The 24,413-nt window shown below is 37.3% G+C and overlaps 1 protein-coding gene and 1 pseudogene across 1 annotated transcript; one reads left to right on the plus strand and one right to left on the minus strand.

Annotated features, from left to right (window-relative positions):
* Positions 1-378: 378 nt before the first annotated feature.
* On the plus strand, positions 379-8,654 carry LOC128103854 (prolactin-7C1-like). The gene is given in 6 exon segments (XM_052728498.1): positions 379-409; positions 3,053-3,231; positions 3,972-4,010; positions 5,651-5,758; positions 7,574-7,753; positions 8,436-8,654. Coding segments are annotated over 6 exon segments (756 nt in total).
* A 3,278-nt stretch (positions 8,655-11,932) lies between these two features.
* Positions 11,933-24,169, minus strand: LOC128103855 (R3H domain-containing protein 2-like; annotated as a pseudogene).
* Positions 24,170-24,413: the final 244 nt, after the last annotated feature.

A 24,413-nucleotide genomic window follows, 5' to 3' on the forward strand; every position in this document is an offset into this window, starting at 1 on the left:
CAAGAATCTAAAGGAAAAAAAATAAAGGTCTAAGACATAGTTATTTTCCTAGCTTGTGAAATTCAATCTTCATAGGGTGGAGATGACTCTGGTTATTTATAATTTCAATTGGAGCTTTGTCTTGACCCTGAAATAAGCTGAATGATGCAGCTATGACCACTTTAGTCACCATTGTTATGCTGTTGACATCCTCTGAGGGGAAGGAAACATGGAGCCATCACTGAGATTGCAGGCGTGTACTTCCGCCTGCCTCCTAGCAGTTGATGGCCTTGGGCATGGTATACTGCAATATGTAGCGGTGGAAAATTAACTTAAAGCAGAACGGCTTTGAAGCAGCTATCCTGAATCAGCAGTCAAGCTGTGGTCAGCTCTTCAGAGATGTTGCTGTCTTTGACTCAGCCATCCCTATGTAAGTAATTCTTTCCCAATTTCTTCCAGGTGAGCTTAAACAATGCATTATTTTGCAAAGCTGGTTTCGACCATTTGCCTCTTTGGTGTTTTTGCTCTTACACATGGTCTGAATTGACCTTTATTTATGCCTAACTCACAAAAGTAAAGCTAAATGGAACAGAGAAGTACTTTCTAATCATTGCTCTAGAACATAACTGCACAGTATACTTTGACATCAGTGATTCCAAAAGGGAAGCTTTCTTACCCTGGAGATAGACAGCAATCTCTAGAGACATTTTGCATAATCTTTTTTGATTTAAGTAGAAAAGAAGAATAGTACTCTGTCTAATGGAAGAGACCAGCAATGAGTCTGCTCAGCAATGTACAACACGGAGAGCTCCAGAATGTGGACTGAGCCACCTCTAAAAGTCAAAATTGCAGATACTGGGACATTTGACTGTAATGAGACCACAGAATTTTATAAATTCCATATGGAACTACTGTAGAAGAAAGCAGCATGTTCTGGTTCCTGGGTCTCTGCTAGGAGTTGTAGGAATTGAGTGAACTTTATCATACCTTCAATTTTAGAAGCAAATTAGACAAGGCTAGAAGAGCTATACTGTTTTGTCAATTTCATTCAAGCAAAATATCCTTTTCAAAACATGAATCACTACTAATATTTGCTTTTCTTTTCCTGACAATAATTCCAATTAAATGGATTTATTAACAAAAGCAAATTGCATTTTGTGAAGTGAAAAACTGAGTCATTAGTTTCCTTGTACTCTTCTTTTTTATTTTTATTTAATTTCTTTCCACACCACAGTTCCCCCTTCCTCCCCTTCCCCTGCTCACCCCCGACCTCCCTCTTACCCTACCCTCCATCAGCTACTCAGAAAGAGTAAAGCCTCCCAAGGGGAGTCACAAAGTCTGGCATATCAAGTTGAGGTAGGAAAAGTCTTTCCCCCTGTATCCCTATGGAGGGATACCCTGAGCAAGGTGTTCTTCCACAGGGAATGGGCTCCAAAAAGTCAGGTCATGCACTAGGGATAAATCCTGGTCCCACTGCCAATGACCCCACAAACTGCCCAAGCCACACAACTGTCACCTGCATTTAGAAGGTGTAGTTCAGGCCCATGCAGGTTCCCCAGCTGTCAGTCCAGAGTCAGTGAGCTCCAACTAGCTCCGGTCAGCTGTCTCTGTGAGTTTCCCCATCATGATCTTGACCCCTTGTACTCGTCTTAAACTATGAAAATCCTTCAGATGACAAATGGCAGGAAAGCAGATATATTTATTTAATATATAAATATCTATGAAACAGAATACAAATTTGAAGAAGCATGTTTTTTTAATTTATTTTCTAGAATAAAAATTTTCTGAAGTATGTTTTCTTTGCATGCAAATGGTTGATAGTTATCTTGTGTAGTGCAAAGATTTTGGTTTATTTAGTTATTTTTTAGTATTTAAGTTTAAGCATTTTTCATGAAAATGTCTTACCAGTGTTCTAATTTTAGGTTATACATTTCCCATTGCATTCATTAAAAGTTTCATGGAACAGAGAATTTTTTCAAATTTGTATCACTAAATGTGAATGGACTTTTCATGCTGAGACATATGCTAGTTCAATCCTGCTGAGTGTGTAAATTACTGATATGTTACAGCTCTGTTTCTGTCCATCTGTGAAATAAAATTGGTGATGAAACCAATACCAGTCACTGTAAAAAGAAAAGGGAGAATATATGATAGAGCCATGGAAGTAGACGAAAATCTAAACTACCAGGGCATGTAATCAAAGGTAAAGTTTGTACTTTACAAATAACAGTGCCTGGTGACATTGAGCTTCAAGATTATGGGCATGGTCTCTGCCACCCTAATCTATATGAAAGCCCAAGACATTTAAGATAGGCCAGTGTGGGGTGCAAAGTCTATAGTGTAGGCATTTTGCTTCCCACACCAGCTAAGAATAGGATTTAAGGAAAATCACTTAACCCTGTAAGGCTCCTCATTGGTCAATATAGTTTAATGGTAATACACTAGCCCAGTCTACCTACACAGCTGTTGTGAAGCTCAAATTCACAGAGAAAAAAACCTGAAGCTTTTGGTAGCATGGCAAATGAATGGGATTATTATTGTGAGTGAGCAATGCTGGCTACAGAATCCTTTTCATGGCAGGATTCTCTTCATCCTCAGTATTGAGCAACAGGCAATTTTGTGTTTATTTTTTATCAGGCATGAAGCTGAAATTGTAGTGTGTTGTCCTTATCACAATGTAAACATTGTCTACACTATAACAAAAATGTATAGGAGATGGTGACTACTTAACCTCAGCAGAAATTCCCAGTACACTAATCTGTCCCCAGAGAATGACTTAAAACACTCACTCAATAGTTTAAGCTCAAATGTTTGAAAACTTCATAATAATTTCTGATAACAATCCAAAAAATAGGAACTACCACCAAGTTCAGAAACTATATAGCCGTGCAAATGTAGTTACTTAACTGGATTTTTTCATTAGAAGATGTCAATTCAGTAGCATAGCTGTACAGTGACAGAGCAGAGTGGCAGGTCTGGAAGAGGTGACATTTTTCTTAGTAACCAAGAAAGAATCATGGTTGATAATCACAGATGGAGAGGTCCAGTATAGCTTGTGTTTCTTTTCTATAAGTAGGGGTACTCCTGTTGCTGTCCATGTCAAACCTACTCCAGTGGGAGACTGTGACTTCTGCTCCCGTACACGACAAGGCGAGTGACCGTGGTGAGGTGTCCCTCAAGGACCTGTTTGATCATGCCATTGCACTGTCACAGACCACCAACGCTCTCACTATGGAGATGCGAAAATTATTTGTAAGTACCTCACTTACTTCTGGCTTCTTCACAAAAAGAGCCTTCCAGCCAATGACTCTAGTATGTTCTAGTCTTAACTAGAAATCACCTGAACCATATTTCTAATAATACAAGTTTCATAGATAAGAGAAAGCAGGAACTACTGAAGAGTAAAACAAGAAGGGTAGGGGCAGTTTTGAGATATCACAAGGATTTTCAAAGAATTCATTGACTTACAAAATTTACTTCTAGTGACATGCTATTTTTCTTAAAATACATTATTCTTAAATTTACATTTGTAACGTAATACCTACTAGTCACATCTCAGAAAGAGATTTGACTTCCTTACCTTGTTTACAGGAGGCCAATCTCCAGTGGCATCTTCATTTATCCACTGCAGACATCCAGTAGCAGTGAAGTACAGTATAGTGAGTTTCCTAGAATGTGTAAAACAAATATCAACTGTTTTGATGCCGAGTAGGGAAAAAGAAGAATAATCAAAAGCTATTAGCCTCTCAGAAACTCTTAAATGCCAGGAGTCATTGTATAAAAGATTTCCAGTTCAGGTTTATTCTGTGGGAGGGCAGGTTTAGAAAGGACATGATTTATCTCTTCCCAATGGCTGTATGTTATCTATTTGACATCAGGCAGCATTTGTAGGAGATAATGGAGCCAGAGAATTCATCTCTGCATTTACAGTATGCATGTGCTCATTCTGTGCTTACTCACGAGTTTCCTTTCATCCCCTCATGATGTTTTAGTTCTCCGACGGCTTCTCCGCAAAAATGTTCAAAAAATTTGTAAGTACCCCACTGATTTCTACCTTCTTCAAAGGCAAGCAACAGTAACAAAAATAATATTCACACCGGGTGGGGGGAGCAAGCAAACAAACAAAAAACAACTCAAAACCTTCTTGCTAAGGTTTGCAATGTAATTTACATGATAAACACCTCAAAGCAAATCTCAAGAATTTACTTCCACAAGTAAAAAAAAAAATATCCCTCACTAAAAAGAGAATGCAAGGAATAATTGCTTAGACGTTTCAGAGGCCAAAGTTTGTTTAATTGGAGGGATGGTTTAAGAGAGAAACTGGATTCTCTTTTACTGCTGATTATATGCTATGTGTTCAAGTGAATTAATGGCAGGAGAAAAGAGATAAGGCTTTCAATACAACAATGGGCATCCCAAGAATGTCTATATTTGAGATAAATATATGTTTATATTGTCTTTTTATTCATAAGATCTTTTTATTCCCTATTCTTGACTAATATCCTTTAAGTCTCAACATTCATAGTCACCCATTAAACTTCCACAAACTAGCTTTTAACAGATTTACATAAAAGATAGTTCAGGCCGGGCGGTGGTGGCGCACGCCTTTAATCCCAGCACTCGGGAGGCAGAGCCAGGTGGATCTCTGTGAGTTCGAGGCCAGCCTGGGCTACCAAGTGAGTTCCAGGAAAAGGCACAAAGCTACACAGAGAAACCCTGTCTCGAAAAACCAAAAAAAAAAAAAAAAAAAAAAAAAAAAAAAAAAAAAAAAAAAAAAAAAAAAAAGATAGTTCAGAAACTATAGTTAAATCAATATAGCATTTAAGTTTATATATTGATAAATATGTAAACATTAATTTCTCTTATGTTTTTAATTGATTTGAAATTTGCATTTCCTAAGGAGGATCACTATTTCTTATCTAATCATTCATAGATATTAATAAATTTACACTTAGTAATATTGAAAAATTGCATTCAAGTATTATGTTTTACTTTGAATGGTACAAGTTATATGTGTTCAGTGGTAGTAGAAAAAATATCTATAATTTTATAATGCCTGCATGCATTTCAGTTTAGACAATCAGAAAACAAAGACTAATAAATATAGATTCATAGAAACCATGACAGTGGGCTCAAACTCTAAATACAGGTTATCTTTAAAACCCTTCATATTTTGTAATTTTATTATTTTTAGGGTTTTTCCTTCAAATAAAAATTTTTGATTTTTGTTTGTGAGAACAGAAGAGCATGATAAAGAGGGAAAGAGTCTGAGAATTCAAAAATAATTAGATGAAAAACAAATTGAGATTACAAATTTAATAGGAAAAATCTAGATAAAGGGATAGCTTTTTAATTTCTTCATCTTAGATTTTTTTTTTTTTTTTTTTTTTTTTGGTTTTTCGAGACAGGGTTTCTCTGTGTAGCTTTGCGCCTTTCCTGGAACTCACTTGGTAGCCCAGGCTGGCCTCGAACTCACAGCGATCCGCCTGGCTCTGCCTCCCGAGTGCTGGGATTAAAGGCGTGCGCCACCACCGCCCGGCCATCTTAGATTTTATGTAGTGCTCATTTGTAAAAATTACAGATCTACTGAATTAATTCATATGCTCATTATGGATTCATTTACTCAATACCCAAAACTGAACTAACACAGTTTCTATTTTAACATTTGTAGGTATTGGATTTCCTCAAGAATAAGACGTACATGAATGAGACTCTCAACAGCTGTCACACATTTTCTCTTAATACTCCAGAAACTGTGGAGGAAGCCCGAGATATCTCAGTGAGTACTCAGACCAGGTTTTTCACATAATAACTGAAGCAACACATTGGCTATGCCATTTTGTAGATTGTTATAAACACTATAATTACACCTGCAGGGAAATGGGGCAAGAGTGATCAATTAAATAAAAAATCTTGTGAGATAGTTGATAAATTATAAGTTAAAGCAGATGTTAAATAGTATTGTAGGAGAGCCATAAACTCTCAAAGGCCACACAGAAATGTCCTGTCACTGGATTTTATTTATTATTATATAAGGACTTACTAACTGAATTGGATATCCCTGGATAAAAATACATTTATGTGTATTCCTAAGATGTGTGAAAGCCATTGCCATTATTATCTATTACTAATATCTCCTCATTGGCAACATTTCTCAATACTGACCACTACACTGACTCTTCTTGATTCTCACAATTCTCCTGGTTCTTATTTTTATGTTTGTATTACTTCATGACTTTTGTACTTTCCTCTGAGCCTTAATAAAAGTATCTGTACAAATTAATCCTTTATATATTATGCAAAGTTCCTATGCCCTCAGCTGTGATGAGGTCAACATATCACAGCAACTGCATTCATAATTATTGTGATCTTTCCCGTCTGAGTTCCTGTCATAACTTCTCTCCCAATGAATTAATTTGACATCATTTTGAAAATAATAAAATGAAGTGAAGGGATAAGATTTAAAGGAATAGAGAATGTTTGTAGATGTTTTTAGAGACTCACTCCATGACTAGGCACTTCATAGACTACTCTTTTTAAAAAACGAAACAAAACATTACTACAAATAGCCTTGTAAAAGTTAGCTGAGATAACAAAAATGAGGAATTAAAAAGATTAATGCAATGGACCTTTACAGTAACTAGGAGGAATGTCTGGTATTTATCAATTCAAGCCCTTGTTCTTAGGCATATGCTGCCATTATCCAAGCAACCTATATGTATGTCATCACCATTTGATTTGCCTCTATCCTTTGATTTTTTACATCTTTCTATTGCTGTGCCCATTGGATTCCTTCTTCTCTTCATTTTCATGACCACTAGAATAGTTAGTGAATATTAACACAGGAGGCATTCTAAAACAGTTAATTTCATGTAAAATTCCTGCAGGGAGCACACACTGGAGGGTCAGAATTCTCTTGTGATTTCTATCCATGTTCTCATTAAAGTCAAGGTTGTATCATTGTTCTTGTGTTGTACATGCCAAGAAACAGATTGTTCTGTTAGAGACAAGGGGCAAAGAATCATGTTGACTCAGGATATCACATTTATCAATAGAAAGTGCCTTCAAGATATCTTTTTATTAATATTGTAAAATTACCTAAATGTAGTAAACTAGCATAATAGTGATCAATCTAGTTTATTAGAAAGGTGAATCTGAGTTAAATGGTAAGTATTTGATACTTGAGACATCTGTCTTTTCTAAATCATGTTTGCCAGGAACCTTCTGAGTTACAAGCAAAGTCTTGGTGTCCCATGGACAAGCAAAACAATCAAATATGTGAGATCTCACATGGAGCACAGATGGTAGAATTTCAAATGGACAAGAAAATATGATCAATATAATTCATTACAAAAAGTAATTTATATAAGTTATTTATATGTTTTTATTATAAATTTAAATTTATATTTTAAAAGTTATTTATGTAAGTTTTTTATTCTGGCAGAATGTAGGTGAATGGTTGAAATTTACAGCTCTACACCACTTTTATCTACAAGAGTGTTTATGTTATTCTTTCTAATTAAAAATGCATGTAACTAACTAATCCTCATGTGCTTTGTTTATCTTAATATTGTTGCTCCTTTATGATATATAGTTTGAAAACTTCCTGAAAATGATTCTCAGCTTAGTGCATGCCTGGAATAAGCCTCTGCATCACCTAGTGACTCAACTTCGTGATATGAAAGGTGCCCCTGATGCTATTTTAACAAGAGCCAAAGGCATTGAGATCCTAAACAGTGAGCTTCTGGAGAGCATCATAATGATACTGAGCAAGGTGAGCAGTCTTCTTACCTCCCACTTTTCTCCTTCCCTAATGACATGACTCCTGTAGTGAGTGATAAAATTGACACACCTCACTTCATAAGAGCATAATCTAGGCACTCCATCTTTGTAGCTGAAATTTTCTTGGTCCTGCCCGGGTCCTAGAAAACTTCAGCTACACATCTTGCATTCAGCTTAACCATTATGATGGACATAAAAGAAGCTATTCTTTACAGTCATTTAGAGAGTAACTTTCCTGAGCAAAGTGACATGCTCCTGATTATTTCCTTGTCTCTTAGCACATTCACCCCTGCCCTGTCTGCCTCCTAAGTGAGAAAACTGTCATCAGCTCTTTCATTGTCCCTTGGCAAAACAGAAATCTATGCTCAGGTGACAATTCCCTGGTCCTCTATCTCTTTAGTCACAAAATACCATACTTTAAATGGTATCAATTTATTGTAAGAAAATGGAAAAGCAGGTTTCCATCCTAGTTTTTAAATGACAGATTTTTAATATTCTGTGCTAGATTTCTGAAAATCCATGCTCCCGACCAACGTTGTACATTACTAACATTTCCCCTAATATAAATCAGTATTCAGAAGGAAAAAAGACATAAAAAATACAATCAGTAACGTTATATACAATCATGCAATCAGTGGTAATATTAATTGTCTGACTACTTGTTTGGTCTTTAGGTTCATCCTGGACTGGAGGAAAATGAGACGTACCCTGACTGGAAGGATCTAGATTCCTTACGGGCAGCTGATGAAGAAAGTCACTTTTTTGCTCTTTATAAATTGTTCTACTGCCTTCGTGTTGACACATATATAATTGATATTTACCTCAAGTACCTGAGGTGTGTGCTTGTTAATGGTGACAGCTGCTACGCTGAAGAATTTTGAAAAGATCATTGATGAGCCATCCTTTTAAGTTTCTTATAATTTCATACTTTTTAAAGTATGCCAGAGTGTAATTGTTCTCCTTTATAAAATAAAAAGAGACATTCTAGCTATGCCAAAGTGTGAAAATACATGTCAGTATCTTTGGTTCATTTAGCACTAAATGTATCAGTAGCACTGAGACCACCCTAGCACAAAGAATAAATGTTTAAGGAAAACATGAGATGACTTACCACTTACTTTAGAATCACAGTTAGTATGGATCAAGTTGTTAGAATAAAAGAGTGGCATCAATAAGAAAAGTATATCCAAAGCCATACTACTTAGAACTTGGAAATAATGAAATACTTTGAGAAACTCAACAATTTTATTAGTTATTTGAGAATTTTGCACTGTGTTTTAATCACATTTACTCCCAACTCTTCCCTAAACATGCAACTTTGTATCCTTGTTTTTTTAAAGCCTACAAGACTAATTATTGATGCTCATCTCCTCAGCTTCATCATAGACACATCCTATAAGATCTCTTTATTCTATGTTTAACAAGTCTCCTTTAATGTGATTTCAACCCCATCACATGCTGAAATTATATAATATATCCACTTCACCTTCTTGTGGTCCAAGTCATACAATAAGAAAGGCTGAGATGGACATTTCCCACAACTTCTTATTTTTTCCTGCTTCTTGATATCCATTCCTTTGTCTTTGTCAGAATTGGAAAGAAGACCAAGAAAAAGGGAACACTTCTTCTATGGGCAACTTCCAGGGTTCTTTCAAAGACTTACTGCTGAAGGTGCCCCAAGGTGAATTCCTTAAGTTGAAGATACCTCTCTTGGGGTCCTTGAGGCTCACTAGCATTTTCTTAAAACCAGCTAGAGCACTTCAGCAGAAGACATTCCTGGCTGTATTTTCCTATCCACTCTAAATCTCTTGCTTTTGTATCATACTGCACCCTTTCCACTGTCCAGATGCCACACTACTGAAGAAGAGTGGCCATTTAAGTATGCTTTCCAGCAACTGACAGAGAAATACATCAAGATTACTGTATCAGCGCAGTCCCAACAGTGAAAGATCACTGCTGACTCCATCCTGTGGTCTCTACCAATTCTTGTCTCCTATTCATACAAATATGTACTACAACAATAAGAAATAATTAGCACATGGCGCCAGAGGAAACAGATGCTATTCTTCTCTTCTTTTTACTCCCCAAAGTAATTTTGTCTAGGAACAATCATCTTAGAGTCAGTCACACAGACATTCCTTAGGAAACCACTAATCCTAAGAAGACTTCAATATAATGTTAAAACACTTAAATTTCCTGTACTTCATCTTGACTCTTGGGACAATGGAGAGTCAGTTTATCAACTGATTATGACTAATTAGAATATAGGCTTATCTCACTGTGGGTCTCCTGAAAGGAAAGATTGCCAGGTACTTCCCAGTAAATATTAGATTATCAAGGAGGTTTAGAAACTGGATGATAATCCAGCTGGCATCTTAGTAGACAAAAAAAAAAGACTGAAATGGAACCAAGAAAATAGAATTATGGAGTAAAATAATAAAGGAAAAAATCAGTAAAATATAGGGTATGAAAGATAATGTGCTGTCAAGATATCCAACTTCACGAGAACTCTAAGCTACCTTCCTCTGACTCACATAACCCGTGGTATCCCATGTTCTCCTTCCATGCCTCTTTTGTTCCTTGCTTTCCTAGAAGTTTCATCATTAGAAAAAAGTCTCTTCTTTCATCCATGGGAATTTTACAGCTCTAAAGCAAAACAAGACTAGATTTTTTTCTTTTTAAGAATTCAAGACAAATATCTACCACATGAGAAAAATCCCTGATGCGCCAGTGTTTCAGCCAAAAATCCCTGATGCACCAGTGTTTCAGCCAAACCATTCTGGGCTATCATACATAGCCTGGGGAGTTTTTAATCTAAACCTTGCTATGGTTCCATATTTTAGAACAGTAGAGAAGGTTGTGCTCCATGCTAAGCTAGTAACATCTCCATTACCTCTTGGATGTAGGCAAAATGTTAATTACTCTGATATATTTCATCTTTCTTTTCATTCAAAAGGCCAGAGATTGTCATGAGACCCACAAATACTTTATATCTCAGTTATTGGTTGTCAAAAGCATCTTACAGTGTTCTCTCTTAACATTCTTCCCATTGATCTATGCCTGTTTCCAACACAGGTGATGGCAATTTATTGGAGGGTGTTGGAAATAAATGACAATTCAATTCTGTGAAATTTTCAGTGTTATATAAGTTTATAACAAGAAGGAATTTTAGACTTCTGGGAAATCTCTCCAGTGTGACAGTAAAAGGCCTCAAAGTGGTCTATAATTGAAATCAAAAATTTCAGACAGATTTATTGTGGCTACAGGTATTATATAGATTCAGCAAAAAGTGACTGGAAAGGATACTTAAAAGACATTTTGAAACAACCCTTCTTTAATGAGAGTGAGTGAGTGTACTTAACATTCTGGGTTTCAATATAAGATGGCATTTGAAGAAATGGTCTCTCTGTAGCAAGAATAACAATAGTGCCATTAAAACAGAAAGAGTCCGATTCTGGAAATGGATATACCTAATAAAGTAGAGAATTCCTCATCATGAGAGTGATACAGACCAAAAACAGCGGTTTTCAAATGGCTATTTTTCGGGAGATTTGTTTTAATTTTAAGAGAAGGGTCCCAGAACTGAGGTGATGTACAGTGCTAAGACTTGAAAAGAAATGTAATAAGGGTGTTTTAATGATGAAGTATTTATAGCATATAGGACCAATAGAGGCATAAGTGGGCCATGGTTCAGTGTGGGGGTCTGGCAGATGAAAGTGACAAAAAAACCTTTAAACACAAGACTAGATGGAAAAGTTAATGAGGGATAACCCAAGAGAAGAGGGGATAAAAAGAATGAATTTTATGACCAATTGAACATGGACTTGACTTTCCTAAATGACATTGACTTTTTACCAGAACTTAACAAAAATGAGTAATTTTAGGGAAATCACAAAAATGAGCTGATTGAAACACATTAAGTATATACTGTCCTACAACCAGAATTTCTATTGTTTGACAATGACAAGTTGTAAGTCGCTTGTCCTCTTTAAGGACTTTGTATAAGAGAGGTCTATTCTCTGTCCATTTTTACAATTATTTTTTAAAGTTAAAAATGAAACTACCCCCCAAGTAACTACCCCAACAATCAATAATGGCTTACATAAAATTTACAGTGAATATACTCAGCAAACATCTGTATGTACAACTACATAATGTGCATGTTTGTCTGTTACAAACCACTGGATATTGGTGCCAGCTTCGTGAAGAATTTGTCTGTTTCTGTGTAGATGATACCCTCAGGGACATCTGTCACTTCCAGCACCATTCCCAGCAGAGCACTTGCTGTCCCTAGGTCGGTGGAGTACTTGTCTCTTGCTCTGTTTTTTTTTTTTTTTTTTTTTCTTCAATCTACTCTGTCCCTGACACACTGTGAATTGACTGGCCATAGAGCAAATGGACAGACTGTGCTGTAATGACTGCCCCTGAGAGGGAATGGTGCCCACCACCCTGTGAAGGACCCCCAGGCTCGTGGGACTATATGAGGAAAGGCAGGAGATTGAGTCCAGTGCAGGCAGCATGGTGACAGGAGAGGGTGCTCGAGACTAAGAGATAGGACAGGGCTGTTGTACCGGTGTGTGTTGACCTGAGGTTACTGTCAGGATTGTACAAGTCTCCAGGCTTCTGACCCTGCTGGTCTATACTGTAATGTCTGCAGTGACTCCACTGGACCATGGGTGGATGTGTGTGTGTGTGTGTGTGTGTGTGTGTGTGTGTGTGTGTGTGTGTGTGTGTGTGTGTGTGTGTGCTCTTGTCCATTAGGCACATTCAGTTGCATGATTAATGCACTTGGTCCAGAAGGTGGTGGCATTCCTGTGCACTGCTGTGCTATCTGTGGTGAGCTTCAGGAAGAGGGAGGCTGAGGTATCTGATACTAATTAGAGCCAGGAGGCTGCAGAACCCCTATAGAAGGACTCAGACAAGTTTGCTGTGCTAGCAGGATCATACTGAACATGGGTACAGGCCCTGCTAGGAGGCCTCCTTCCACAGGTTGACTTGAGGGACCAGCATGGGCTGCTGGAAAGGAGGCAGGACAATGTTTTGTGAGTCACTGCATAGTAGGGCTTGGTAAGAAGGCAGCAGAGTGTACTGAATTCAGGGCCTTTCATATGGCCTCCCATGCTGCTCCTCTGGTTGTTGAGGAGATCCTGGTTCTAAGGCTGCTGAACCCCAAGCACGTAACTTGTGTGCTGCTGGTTAGGAGTCATGAACTGTAAAATAGGCTATTGAGAGAGGCAGCTGTTGACCATGCTGGGGGCTATAGGCCACCAGGTGTGTGTATGTGTGTGTGCCTGTGTATTTGTCCAAGTGAGTGGGGGAGAGAGAAGTGGATATTGCTAGCTTGATACTGTCCAGGGATATTAAAAATAACGAATCTGTGGAGGGGCCTGCAGGTAGCCTTGAAGTGACAGGATTCCTTGTGAGTAGGTGGTACAAGGAGAGAGGTGCAGTGGTTGGAAGTAGAGAACAGCTAGCTTGTAGAAGTCATGGTGGAGCTAAGTTGCTGAGGATGCTGGGGGAATATTTGGGTCTGGAAGAGAGATGAGAATGGATTAGCTGCCTCAGTTGAATGTCATTTGTCTGAAGGGGTTGTTGAGGTCATTTGCCTGCTGTGAAATAATGGGATTATTCCAGGGTGACAGTTGCTGAGGAGAGGGGGTAAGAGCAGGAAGTTGTTGTTGCTACTGTTGTTACAGCTGGGCAGTACAAGGGAAAAGGCCCAACAGACTGGAGTGAGATGACCTGGTTGCTCATATTTGGGCCACCTAGTGCCACACCTGGCTGCTACCACTGCTGTTGGCTCTGATGAGGATGGAAATTCCACTGGAGCTTCTTGATTGGGTGATAGGATCACATAATCTGGACTGAGCCTTCTGAGTCTGTGCTGCTCTGAGGCCATGGCTCCAGGGATTTGAGTTCCCCATCTATGCTACTCTGACAGTTGCTTGAGGTGTGGCTCAGACTTTCTATTTCCCCATATGTCACTTAGATGTCCACTCTAGCCAGTCTCTTGGGCAAAAATTCTCTCTCAGACTCTTTGATATCCTCTCTGTCTTCCATTATTTTTCTCCTGCAGTGGAACTCTGATCAGGGTATGATATTCATCCATACTGTCCTCATCTCTCTTGAAATGAATCTCTGTTGATGTAGAGATCCATAGTCAAACACTAGGCAGAGCTTTGGGGAAGAAGGATTGTGGGAGCCAGAGGGGTCAAGGACACCAGTGGGAGAACATGACCCACAGAATCTACTAAACAGGCCTCATAGGGGCTCACAGAGACTGAGGTGGCTATCACAGAGCCTGCATTGATCTGTGCTAGGTCCTCTGCATCCATGCTATGGTTGTTTAGCTTGGGGTGTTTGTGGGTTTCCTAACAATGGAAACAGAGGTATATCTGACTCTTTTGCCTGCTGTTGGGACCCTTTCTCTCCTACTGGGTTGCCTTGTCAAGGCTTGATATGAGGGTTTGTGCCTAGTCTTATGGCATCCTGTTATGCCACGTTCAGTTGATATCCCTGGAAGGCCTGCTGTTTTCTGAAGGGAAGCAGAGAAGTGGTTATGTGGGAGAGGGGAAGTGGGTGGTAGGGACTGGAAGGAGAGGAGGGAAGGGAGGCTGAAGTTGAGAATAATAATCATAAAAAGGAATTCTCTATTCTCATCTTTTATGCATCCTGAGAACTAATGTTCAAGGATTCTTGCATTGATGGTTTTCTTTCCCAGTTTGGTCAACATTGTTGGCCATCTCCAAATAAGTAACTCCCTGTTGTAATAGCATTGGTGATATAAAGTTGTCTGTGGGAACTTCTTGAACAGGTTACTGTTGTCATTAATAAGCTGCAGAATCTCCTGCTCTAATTTTAGCAGGATCATTCTATCTCTTGGGCTGTTTTTCAGATTAGCTAAATTCAAATAGGTCTATTGCAGTGGAGTCTGTATATTCTTGGCAGGAGTCTCTAGATACCATTTTCCTTGAGAACTTTTCTTTGCTTTTGACCTTGCCTTCCATTTCAAAGACATCCTTGTGGATTTTCTTCCTCCCTGTCAGAAGGAAGGCTGATACGGAGTTGTATAACAATGTTATACATATTATACATACTGTCAGGCTGCGTACCAGCTTGAACTTGGAGTTTGACTTGGTTCTTTTCCTGGTGCAACCATGCCCAGATGTCCTGCTCCGTCTCCTGATATAAACCAATATCTTCATCATCATTCTCAGCTTCTTCGTACTTGGAGTCTTAGACATAAACTTGTTTTTGCTTACAGATTCATCCACCAGGTTTTCTTTTTCTGATTCTTTCATTGTTCCCAGACTTTCCTACATACTGACTGTTTGATATTTCTTTAGTACAATACAGTAGCCTCCATGGATTTCTGAGTAAATTTCTCAGTGAATTCAGTGTGGGTATAGAATCTCATTTAAGGAACAAATTTACCCTGATCTCTGACATAGACACCTGGGTTCATCTATGCAGGTGACGTGTTCAGAACAGTATTTATCAAGAATAATTTTGAGAGACACTGAGGAACAACAGTGGTTAGCCTCTGGCAATTCACCTGGCCAGAAGTGTTGGAGCCGGTGAGTCACCTTATCTTCTATCTCCTCTCTTTGCCCAGCTGCTGCTAGGCCCAGATAACAGGCTGAAGGCTGTGGGGGTTCTTTCAGTGTCCTTAATTGGAGTCTGGGGTGGAGAGGTAGGGGAACAGAGAGGGAGAAAGAGTGGGCATCATGAAGGAGGTAGAGAAAGGAAGAAAGGGGGGGGGGGCAATTCAGAAACGAAGAAAAGCAGGGAAGGTGAAGCCCAAACTTTTTAAAGTCTACAATTTGTCATGTTACAATATAGAACTATAACATCCCCAGGAACTCAGGCTTGAAGTTGAAGCTTTTATCAGCATTAGGGTGGTGGGAGATTTAGGAGATGGGACCTGGTACAAGAAGATTTCTTTGTGTGTTCCTCTAAGGTGATTCTCAACTCTTTTTCTCTCTCTCACTCTCCTCCTTTTCTCTCTCTGTATGTGCATCTTTCTCTGTCTCTGTCTCTCTCGTGTGTGTGTGTGAGTGTGTGTGTGTGTGTGTATGAGTCTGTGTGTGTGTGTGTGTGTATCTTTCTCTGTCTATGTGTGTCTCTCTTTCATTCTGTTTCTATCTATTTATCATCTGTATGTATGTGTTTTTCTTTTTATTTCTTTCCTATTGACACAAATATGTGACTAAGCCTCCACAATGTATGATGCTGCCAGCATTATGGAAAGTACAAATAGTGAACAAAATCACCCAGAAGAAAGAACGTCAAGGATGAAGATTTAGTTCAAGAAAAAGTATGTTTATATACATGGAAAAAGTAGGATTATATAAGCATGACTACTCCTGAAAGTGACCCACAAGATAAACAAGAGTCTGTAGGCCAGAAAAGTGATCTGAAATAAAAACGGAAGGTATGATAAATTTGCTCAATTAAAATGTAGCAAAACATTTTCCCAATTGGAGGAAGAAAAGAAAAATACAAGCATACAGGAAACTTCTAAATCCTGAAATAGATAAGATCAGAGAACAAACTTCCATGTCATTATAGTCAGATATCCATTACAGGAAATCTTCATTCTTAACATACCTGGATTAATAATTACTCCAGAGATACAACTCTAGGCCCTGCATTGAAGATATTGCCAGAAAGTATTAACAGAAGAGCTAAAACCAACCCAAATGGAGGTGAGGTATAGCATAATAACATGGGCTGGAAACTCATTCTGAATGATAGAGAAAAAGATAAATCCCAGTGCATTTTAGTAGCACACTCTTTCATCTAGGCACTCCAAATCTATGCAAACACCATCACGTTGTTGCTACAAAAAACAAGAGCTATGAGTGTATTTGTGCTTTCCTTAATAAGTTGGAATGTAATCACAAACTGTAAAAAAAGTCAATTCTCCTTAATTTAATTTGCTTGTGTCAGTTATTTGTCACAAGGAGGTGTGTGTGTGTGTGTGTGTGTGTGTGTGTGTGTGTGTGTGTATGTGTGTGTGTAGAAAGAAAGAATAAAATAAAACAGAAAGTTAGAGATTGAGTAGCACACACACAGAAAGAGAGAGAGAGAGAGAGAGAGAGAGAGAGACAGAGAGACAGAGAGACTGAGAGAGAGAGAGAGAGACAGAGAGAGACAGAGAGAGACAGAGAGAGAGAGAGAGAAGACCAGAGACAGAGTGATAGTGACTTTATTAGAAATATGTCAGGTTCCTTACCAAGACAATCATACAATCATATTAGAATACTATCAGACTTCTCATCCGAAATCCTTAAAGTCGAAAAGTAGTAAAATATTAAATAATATATTTAAAAATTGAAAGAAAGTAATTGACCACCAAGATGGTTTCATTCAGGAAGTTAAGTTCTGATTTTATCAATGCAATTGAACATGTTAAGAGAAGCTTAAATTAAGACATTTTATGACCACTAAGCTAGTATTGCAGAAGATACTGAAATACCTCTTTAAACAAACCAAAAGAAAAGATAGTTTCCACCAAGAAATATAGGACAGTATGCATTCCATGAAAACAACACATAAACAAGAAGTGAATAGGAAATAATCGATCTTTCAATTGCAGGCTTCAAGATGACAAGAAGCAGGACAGGAAGAAGGAGGAGGATGAAGAGGAGAAGAAGAGAAGAAGAAGAAGAGGAGGAGGAGGGGGAGGGGAAGGAGGAGGAGGAGGAGGAGGAGAAGAAGAAGAAGAAGAAGAAGAAGAAGAAGAAGAAGAAGAAGAAGAAGAAGAAGAAGAAGAAGAAGAAGCAGTGGCAGCAGCAAAAATCATCTCACAAAAGAAGGGTACAGCCAAGTGCAGCCAATTTACTGCACCATCTGGGCCCAGTTCATGGCCAAGGACAGAGCTGTTAAGAAGTTCTTCATTTGGAACATTGTAGAACTCAGTATTGTCAGGGACATTTCCAAAGCAGTGTCTTTGATGCTTATATGCTTTCCAAGCTCCATATCAAGTTACATTGCTGCAAGAGTAGTGACATTAATTGCAAGGTGGTCAGGAATCCATCACTGGCAGCCAAGGAGAACTAAATACCCCATTATGATTTAGAGTTGCTGGTGCTGCCCTATGAACTCTACCAAAGCCCATGTAAATATCTCTCTTCATAAGGACAGAAGCAAAACCATGTGGTAAAAAATAAAATAAAATAGAAATTATACTTAAAAAAAGAAAAAAATGAGTCATGTGCAACCTAATAAACAACTCAATTTCTATATTAAACTTGAAAAATATGGAAGAAGAAGCATCAGTCCAACCAAGTTAAAAAAAATTGTAGGAATGAATAAGACTTTGTGAATAATAATCCTAAATGTAAAGGGTCTTAACTTTATGATTAAAGATTCAGTTCTCCATTTAAGAGCCCCTGTATGACAGGTCTGAGTAGAAGATTCCACATAAGATCAATGTTTTAACATCATAAAAATTAAAAGAAAATTCTACAAGCCATAAGAAAAAAATGCAGTGTTATTGATCAGATGAGAATCTAGGATCCAGTTTGAAGGATCATACTTCCAAAGATCTCATTTTAGGTCACAAAGCAAACCTTAAGTATGAAAGATACAAAATAATGTCCTGGAGGTTGTCAGAACACACAGTGGAATAAAACCAGCAATCAGTTATAAGAAAAACCAAACTTATTATAAAAATACCCAGAGACCAAACTAAACAGTATGCCATTGAATAAATCAAGGTTATATATTTAAACTCTGGAATAATGCAAGAATGGAAACAATGTTTTAGAAACTTTGGGATTCAGTAAAAGCAAATCAAAGGGGTTCTTAACACAAGTGAGTGCTTACATTGAAAATTCACAGAGATCTCAAAAACTAAGTCTCAAAGACAGGAAAAACAAATGAAAGTTCAAAGGGGTTTATGTGGTAATATTTTGTTTGTGCTTTTATAAATAAAGCTTGCCTGGAGATCAGAGAGTGGAGCTAGCCACTAGAGGCCAGGGAGTGGTGGCACAGACCTTTAATCCCAGCACTTGGGAAGAGGAAACAGGAAGATCAGGAGTTCAAGGCCATGCTGGACTACAAGAGATTGAAACCATCTAAAACAGAGCCAGGCGGTGGTGGTGGCTCACATCTTTAATCCCAGCACTAGGGAGGTGGCAACTGGAATATGAAGCAGGTGGAAACAGGATTGAGCCATTCATTCTGAGGATTCATAGAGACAGGAGCTTGTCCCCTTTTGACTGAGGATTTAGTAAAGGTAAGAACTAGTGACTGGCTGCTCTGCTTTTCTGATCTTTCAGCTTTCATCCTGATATCTGACTCCAGGTTTTTATTAATAAGAGCAATTAGAATTTGTGTTACAGGTTTATGTTTGTAAATAATACTTGTCATGGCAAATATTAATGAAAAAGAGACTAAAGGAACTATATAAAAAACACCAAATAAAGCTTTGGTTCTTTTCAAAACATAAAGATTGACAAATCTCTCATAAAACAATTAGAGACATCACTCAAATTAGTAAAATTACAGATAAAAACACATGGGTGCAAAAAGTGAAACACAGGATAATTATGATATACACTGAAAGCATTAATTAATGCAAGAAATAGCTGACTGTTTAACATACTAAAATTAGTACAGCATGTAAAATATAAACAGATCAAGGACTAGCAGTGAGATTGAAACAGTGATAAACTCACAGAAGGAAGGAAAGGGCTGGGCAGATGGATTCACTGCCATTTCACCCAAATTTTAACAAAGCACTAAGATCAGTGCTCTTCAAACAATTCCATAAAGTATAAAGGAAGATAACAGCATCTGATTCATTTTCTAAAGCTTTTACTATTCTAATATCAAAACAATATCAGGACACAATAAAGTTATGGATCAATTTTTATTATATACATAGACTGAATATTCCTAGTGGAACACATGAAAAGCAAATTAGTAATATACAAATAGTTTTATTGGCCATGATCACGTTAATTCTGCTCAAGAATACAAGGATGGTTCTCATATGAACATCAACAGGACAGAAGTCAAGAGATGCACGAAAAGAATCCAGCAAAGTTCAGCATCCCTTCATCATAAAACCTCTGTGGAAATTATGTATAGAAGGAACACATATCAACATTATAAAGATTATGTATGAAAAATAAGTTATATTACATTTGAGAAACCTCACAAATATTTGTTTGAAAATCAGTAATAAGTTATTTCTGCCTTTGCCTCATTTTCAAGTAATACAACAGAAAGAAATCAAAAGAATACTATGAAATAGGTAATTAACTCTTGATGCAGATACCATGATCTCCTACATAAAGGGTATTAAAGACTTGACCAAGAAAATTTCTTGTATGTGATCAGTACTTTCAGCACACTTGTGGCATGTATAACTAACATGCAGTTCCTATCTATAACTTGATGCAAAGAAGACAGGAAAACAAAGCCTTTCACAATTGCTTCAAAAAAATGACATACTATAATCAGAAATAAATGTCTCGAAAGAGGTAAAAGATCTCAACAAAAAAAAACCCCATAAACATAAGGTAAAGCATAATGGAAGAAGCTCTAGAAGATAGAGAGACCACACATACTCATGGCTTGGCAGAGTTAATATTGTGAATTTGGATATGCTACTGAATGAGGTCAATATCTCAAGTCCCTGAATGGGCAAAATCACAATGACATTCTTTGGAGAACTTGAGAAAATAATTTAAAAGTCATAGGGAAGGGAAAAGGTTCTGAAAAAAACAAGCAATGTGATGGAGAAAGAACAAGGTTAGAGTTATCAAATTTCCTGACTTAAATTTGTACTGGAGCTCAATAGTGACAGAAACAGCACGGTATCAGCACTTGATCAAACATGTAGACAAAAGAGAGAGAATGGATAATCCAGAAAAAAGGCAGATGAGATGGATTAGTGGGTAAAGGTGCCACTATGAGGACCTGAGTTGATTCCTGGATCCAAAGGAAGAGAGAGAGAAAACTGGTCCTGCAAGCTGATCTTTGACAACCACAAAAGTGTTTTGATGCATGTTTTGGCAACTGTCAGCCCAGATACATACATGACACATACACATAAATTACTTAAAATTATGCTACTCTAAACCCATAGACTGACACCTATTTAACATTTACGAAAAGTATAAAATCGTGGCATGCATTTTAAAAAATGTTACTGAAGAAAGTGTGTGCACATCTAGAACAATGAAACTAGGTCTGCATCTCTCAAAATGACAAGAATCAATCCAGAAACAGATAATAGATCCTTTGAAAGACCTGGATTGACATACACGTACAATATTGAACATGTACATATTTTCCACAGGACCCTAGTAGAACCAGAAATGATTCCCAGAATGAGCAAGTGGAATTTCATGGAATTAAATACCCACTGACAGTAATAAACTATCAAAGCAGACAGAGCGCATAAAGAGTGGGAGAAATAAAACAAATCTTTGTCAACTATATGTCTGACAGTAGACTATTACTAATCACATCCTTCTCTATCATGTATTTAACCATTCATGGGTCTGTCTTTCTATCTATCCATTCTATTTTATCTGGATTAAAGAGAGTTGAACAGACTGTGCTCCAGAGAATAAATACAAAGACAATAAATATGTGAAGAATATTTGTTCAATATATTTGCTCATCAGGAAAACACAAATTGAAATGTATTCAAAATATCATCTCACATGAATCAGAATGGGTATATACAAGAAGACAAATTGTGTCAAGGCAATGGAAGGAGAGGATTGCTTATGCACTGCTGGTGGGAATGTAAGCTGATGCAACTATTAAAGAAATCATAGTGGGCATTCTTCAGAAACCGAAAGTACAAACCTTCAATGCAAGTTTACCGGTGTACTATATACCAACAGATGAATGAACAAATAAAAACGACAAATAAAAAGCGAATGCACACACACTAAATAGACTTTAACCACAAAGAAGAATAAATAATGCCATGTGTTGTAAAAGATTAAACTTTATACTATCTTATTAAGTGAAATAAGCCAGACTGAAAGAGACAAATACCAGGTTTTTCCCCTTATATGAAAAGTACAGATTTACACACACACACACACACACACACACACACACATACACACACACACACACACTATATGTACACATGTAGAAAATGGAATGTGTTGGTGAGAACACCCCCAAAAGTGCTCATAATGGGAAAGTATAGCTATGGTTCAAAAAGAATACAGAAATATAATGTTTTCCATAATGTGTGGATTTAAATTACATCATATGAAATCATGCATTGTCTTCTATGAGGACAAGAAGGAGGCAGAATAGACAAACAAATTTGTGGGAGTGAGTGAGAGCCAGGTACAATGAAATACAGAAATTAAATGGTATTTCTAAAAGCGTGATTTTGTGTGATAATTGAAATTTATTTTGAAAAATAGAAATATCATGAAAATGTAAGAATGAAAAATGTACTTATTAGTATTTAAAAAAGCAAAATCAGTATATTAATATGTGATAAAGGTAAATGTTAAAGTAAAATTATTAGAAATAGAGACACATAAAGCTTTATGTAAGGATAACTAAAGCAATCAAAAAGAAAGCAAAATTATCCTAAATATGTATACACCAAACCAAAATAGCCTCAAGTACTGTAAACAAAATTGTTCTGAGCTGAAAGGATCAATAGATAAATCTATCATTATTCTAATTATCTTAATTTTTCTGGATGGTTTTCATGAAGGGAAACTGACATTTTCAAGTTGTTCTGTATCTTTTGACAGTATCATGCAGTTTGCTTTCTAGTCTATTTACTTACTGTACTACATTAATTCATTCAGAAATACGCAATAATCCATGGAATACTGGATTTAAACTCAGTTGATCATGGTCAGTGAACTTTCAACTCTGCTATTCATTTTGGCTTAGCAGTTTCTAACTTAAAATATTAGTCTGTGTTTTAACCTGGAAGAAATTGTTGTACAGTTTTCTTTTTTGTTGTCGTGTCCCTGTTGATTTAAACACAGGGTATTAGTGCTTTAAAACCATGGGTTTCATAATATTTTCTTTGTTTTGAATTATATTTGTTTGATTTAAATATTAAGGTAGGTTACTGATATGGGACTTGTTGTTATGGGGCTGTAAAAGTTCAGTGAAGTAAAACTATGGAACATATGTACATTATAAGACTACTCTACAAGAACTGGTAAGTATGTTGTCTTCCTATTCATCTCTAGCAGTATTCTGTCAAACATTTAGAAGCCTGTGTCAAAGCCAAGGAAACCATTCTAGTGTCCTTGCTGTTGTGTGGTTACTTTTGTCTTTTCTTTATTGTCACCTTTGAGTTTGACCTTGGTATAACCTAATGGGAAACACATTAGCACAATGAGTGTCTTCAAAAACCTCACACTTTGAGGAGTGTTTTTCCACTCCTACAGGGTGTCATTCTACAAAACCTAATCTGTTTTATTTGCCCTTTTTATGGATAGATTCACTATCTATAAAACAGTAGAGGTTAGCATAAGATAATGAAACCCTTTGCTACCGGTTCCAACAAGTGTAACTGATGTTGTCCTCAGCATCTAAATAGTTTTTAAGGTAACTACCTTTCTTTCAAATGAGAATGTTTTCATGGCTACTCAAAATAATTCCTCAAAGATGAATATTGAGTAGACCAGGGTAGATTTCAGTCACCAAAATATTTATCTCTGTGTAATATACTGTTATCCGCATGGATGCCTTTGCCTTCACCCTCTAGGAACCTTTCCAGTGGGGCTGTAGAAATGTGGAAGACTGCTCAGAAAAGTCAGGCAACAATGGGAATATGGTCACATCTCAACTACCACTCCAGCTGCTTCTTCAGAATCCTTCTGGTTTTCACGTATCTTGGATGCCCTGGGGCCACTGCATGTCTATCAAGCAGACTCATCTGCTGAGAATGTCCAGGCCTGCATTTTTTACCATAAAAGGCTCTCATTTTCTCCCAAACAAATATTTTTTTACAGTAAATTCATATCATCAAGAGATACTCTCAACTCTGGTATACAACATGTGCCTTGGGAATAAATTCATCCCTAATAATTGTTCTTCCCCTGGAGAAAACTGCTCAGTATATTATTTGGGGCAGGATTGCACCCAACATAAAAAAATGTTTAAATGTGTCCACCTTCATGTCTCTCTACCCTACCCAAATTCATTCACTGTTCTCAGTGCTCCAAATGCATGTTGGGGTTACCACAGATGAATTTGGTCTTACATTTACCAAAGATCCATCGTTGTACAAATTGGCAGGAGTCCACCACTTACATCTCTTAATCCAATCAATGAACTCTTGTTCAAACTTTATAGCATTCACAGAGGCACAGAAGCATTGCTGCTGACGGAACATTTTTCTGAGGAAGTCTAATTGTAATGTCAACACAACTCCTGCCATGTTTTTCCTTTCAAAAGCCACGTTTTCTTCCTATTGTCATCACACCTTGATTGCTTTAGCATTTCATAAACACAATTGACATGACAGTTTCTACACTGAGATACAGCAAAATGTCTGATGCTGTAAATGTGATCTATACTGAATCACTGGCTAGCGAGGTGATACTCGATAGGGAAACACTACAGTCCTAGCCTTTACCTATCATTATGCTAGGCTTACACTAACAAAAGAAGTAGATTTATCT

Source organism: Peromyscus californicus, unplaced genomic scaffold (genome assembly GCF_007827085.1).
Source record: "Peromyscus californicus insignis strain IS unplaced genomic scaffold, ASM782708v3 Scaffold_8__1_contigs__length_139910024, whole genome shotgun sequence".
Lineage (NCBI taxonomy): Eukaryota > Metazoa > Chordata > Mammalia > Rodentia > Cricetidae > Peromyscus > Peromyscus californicus.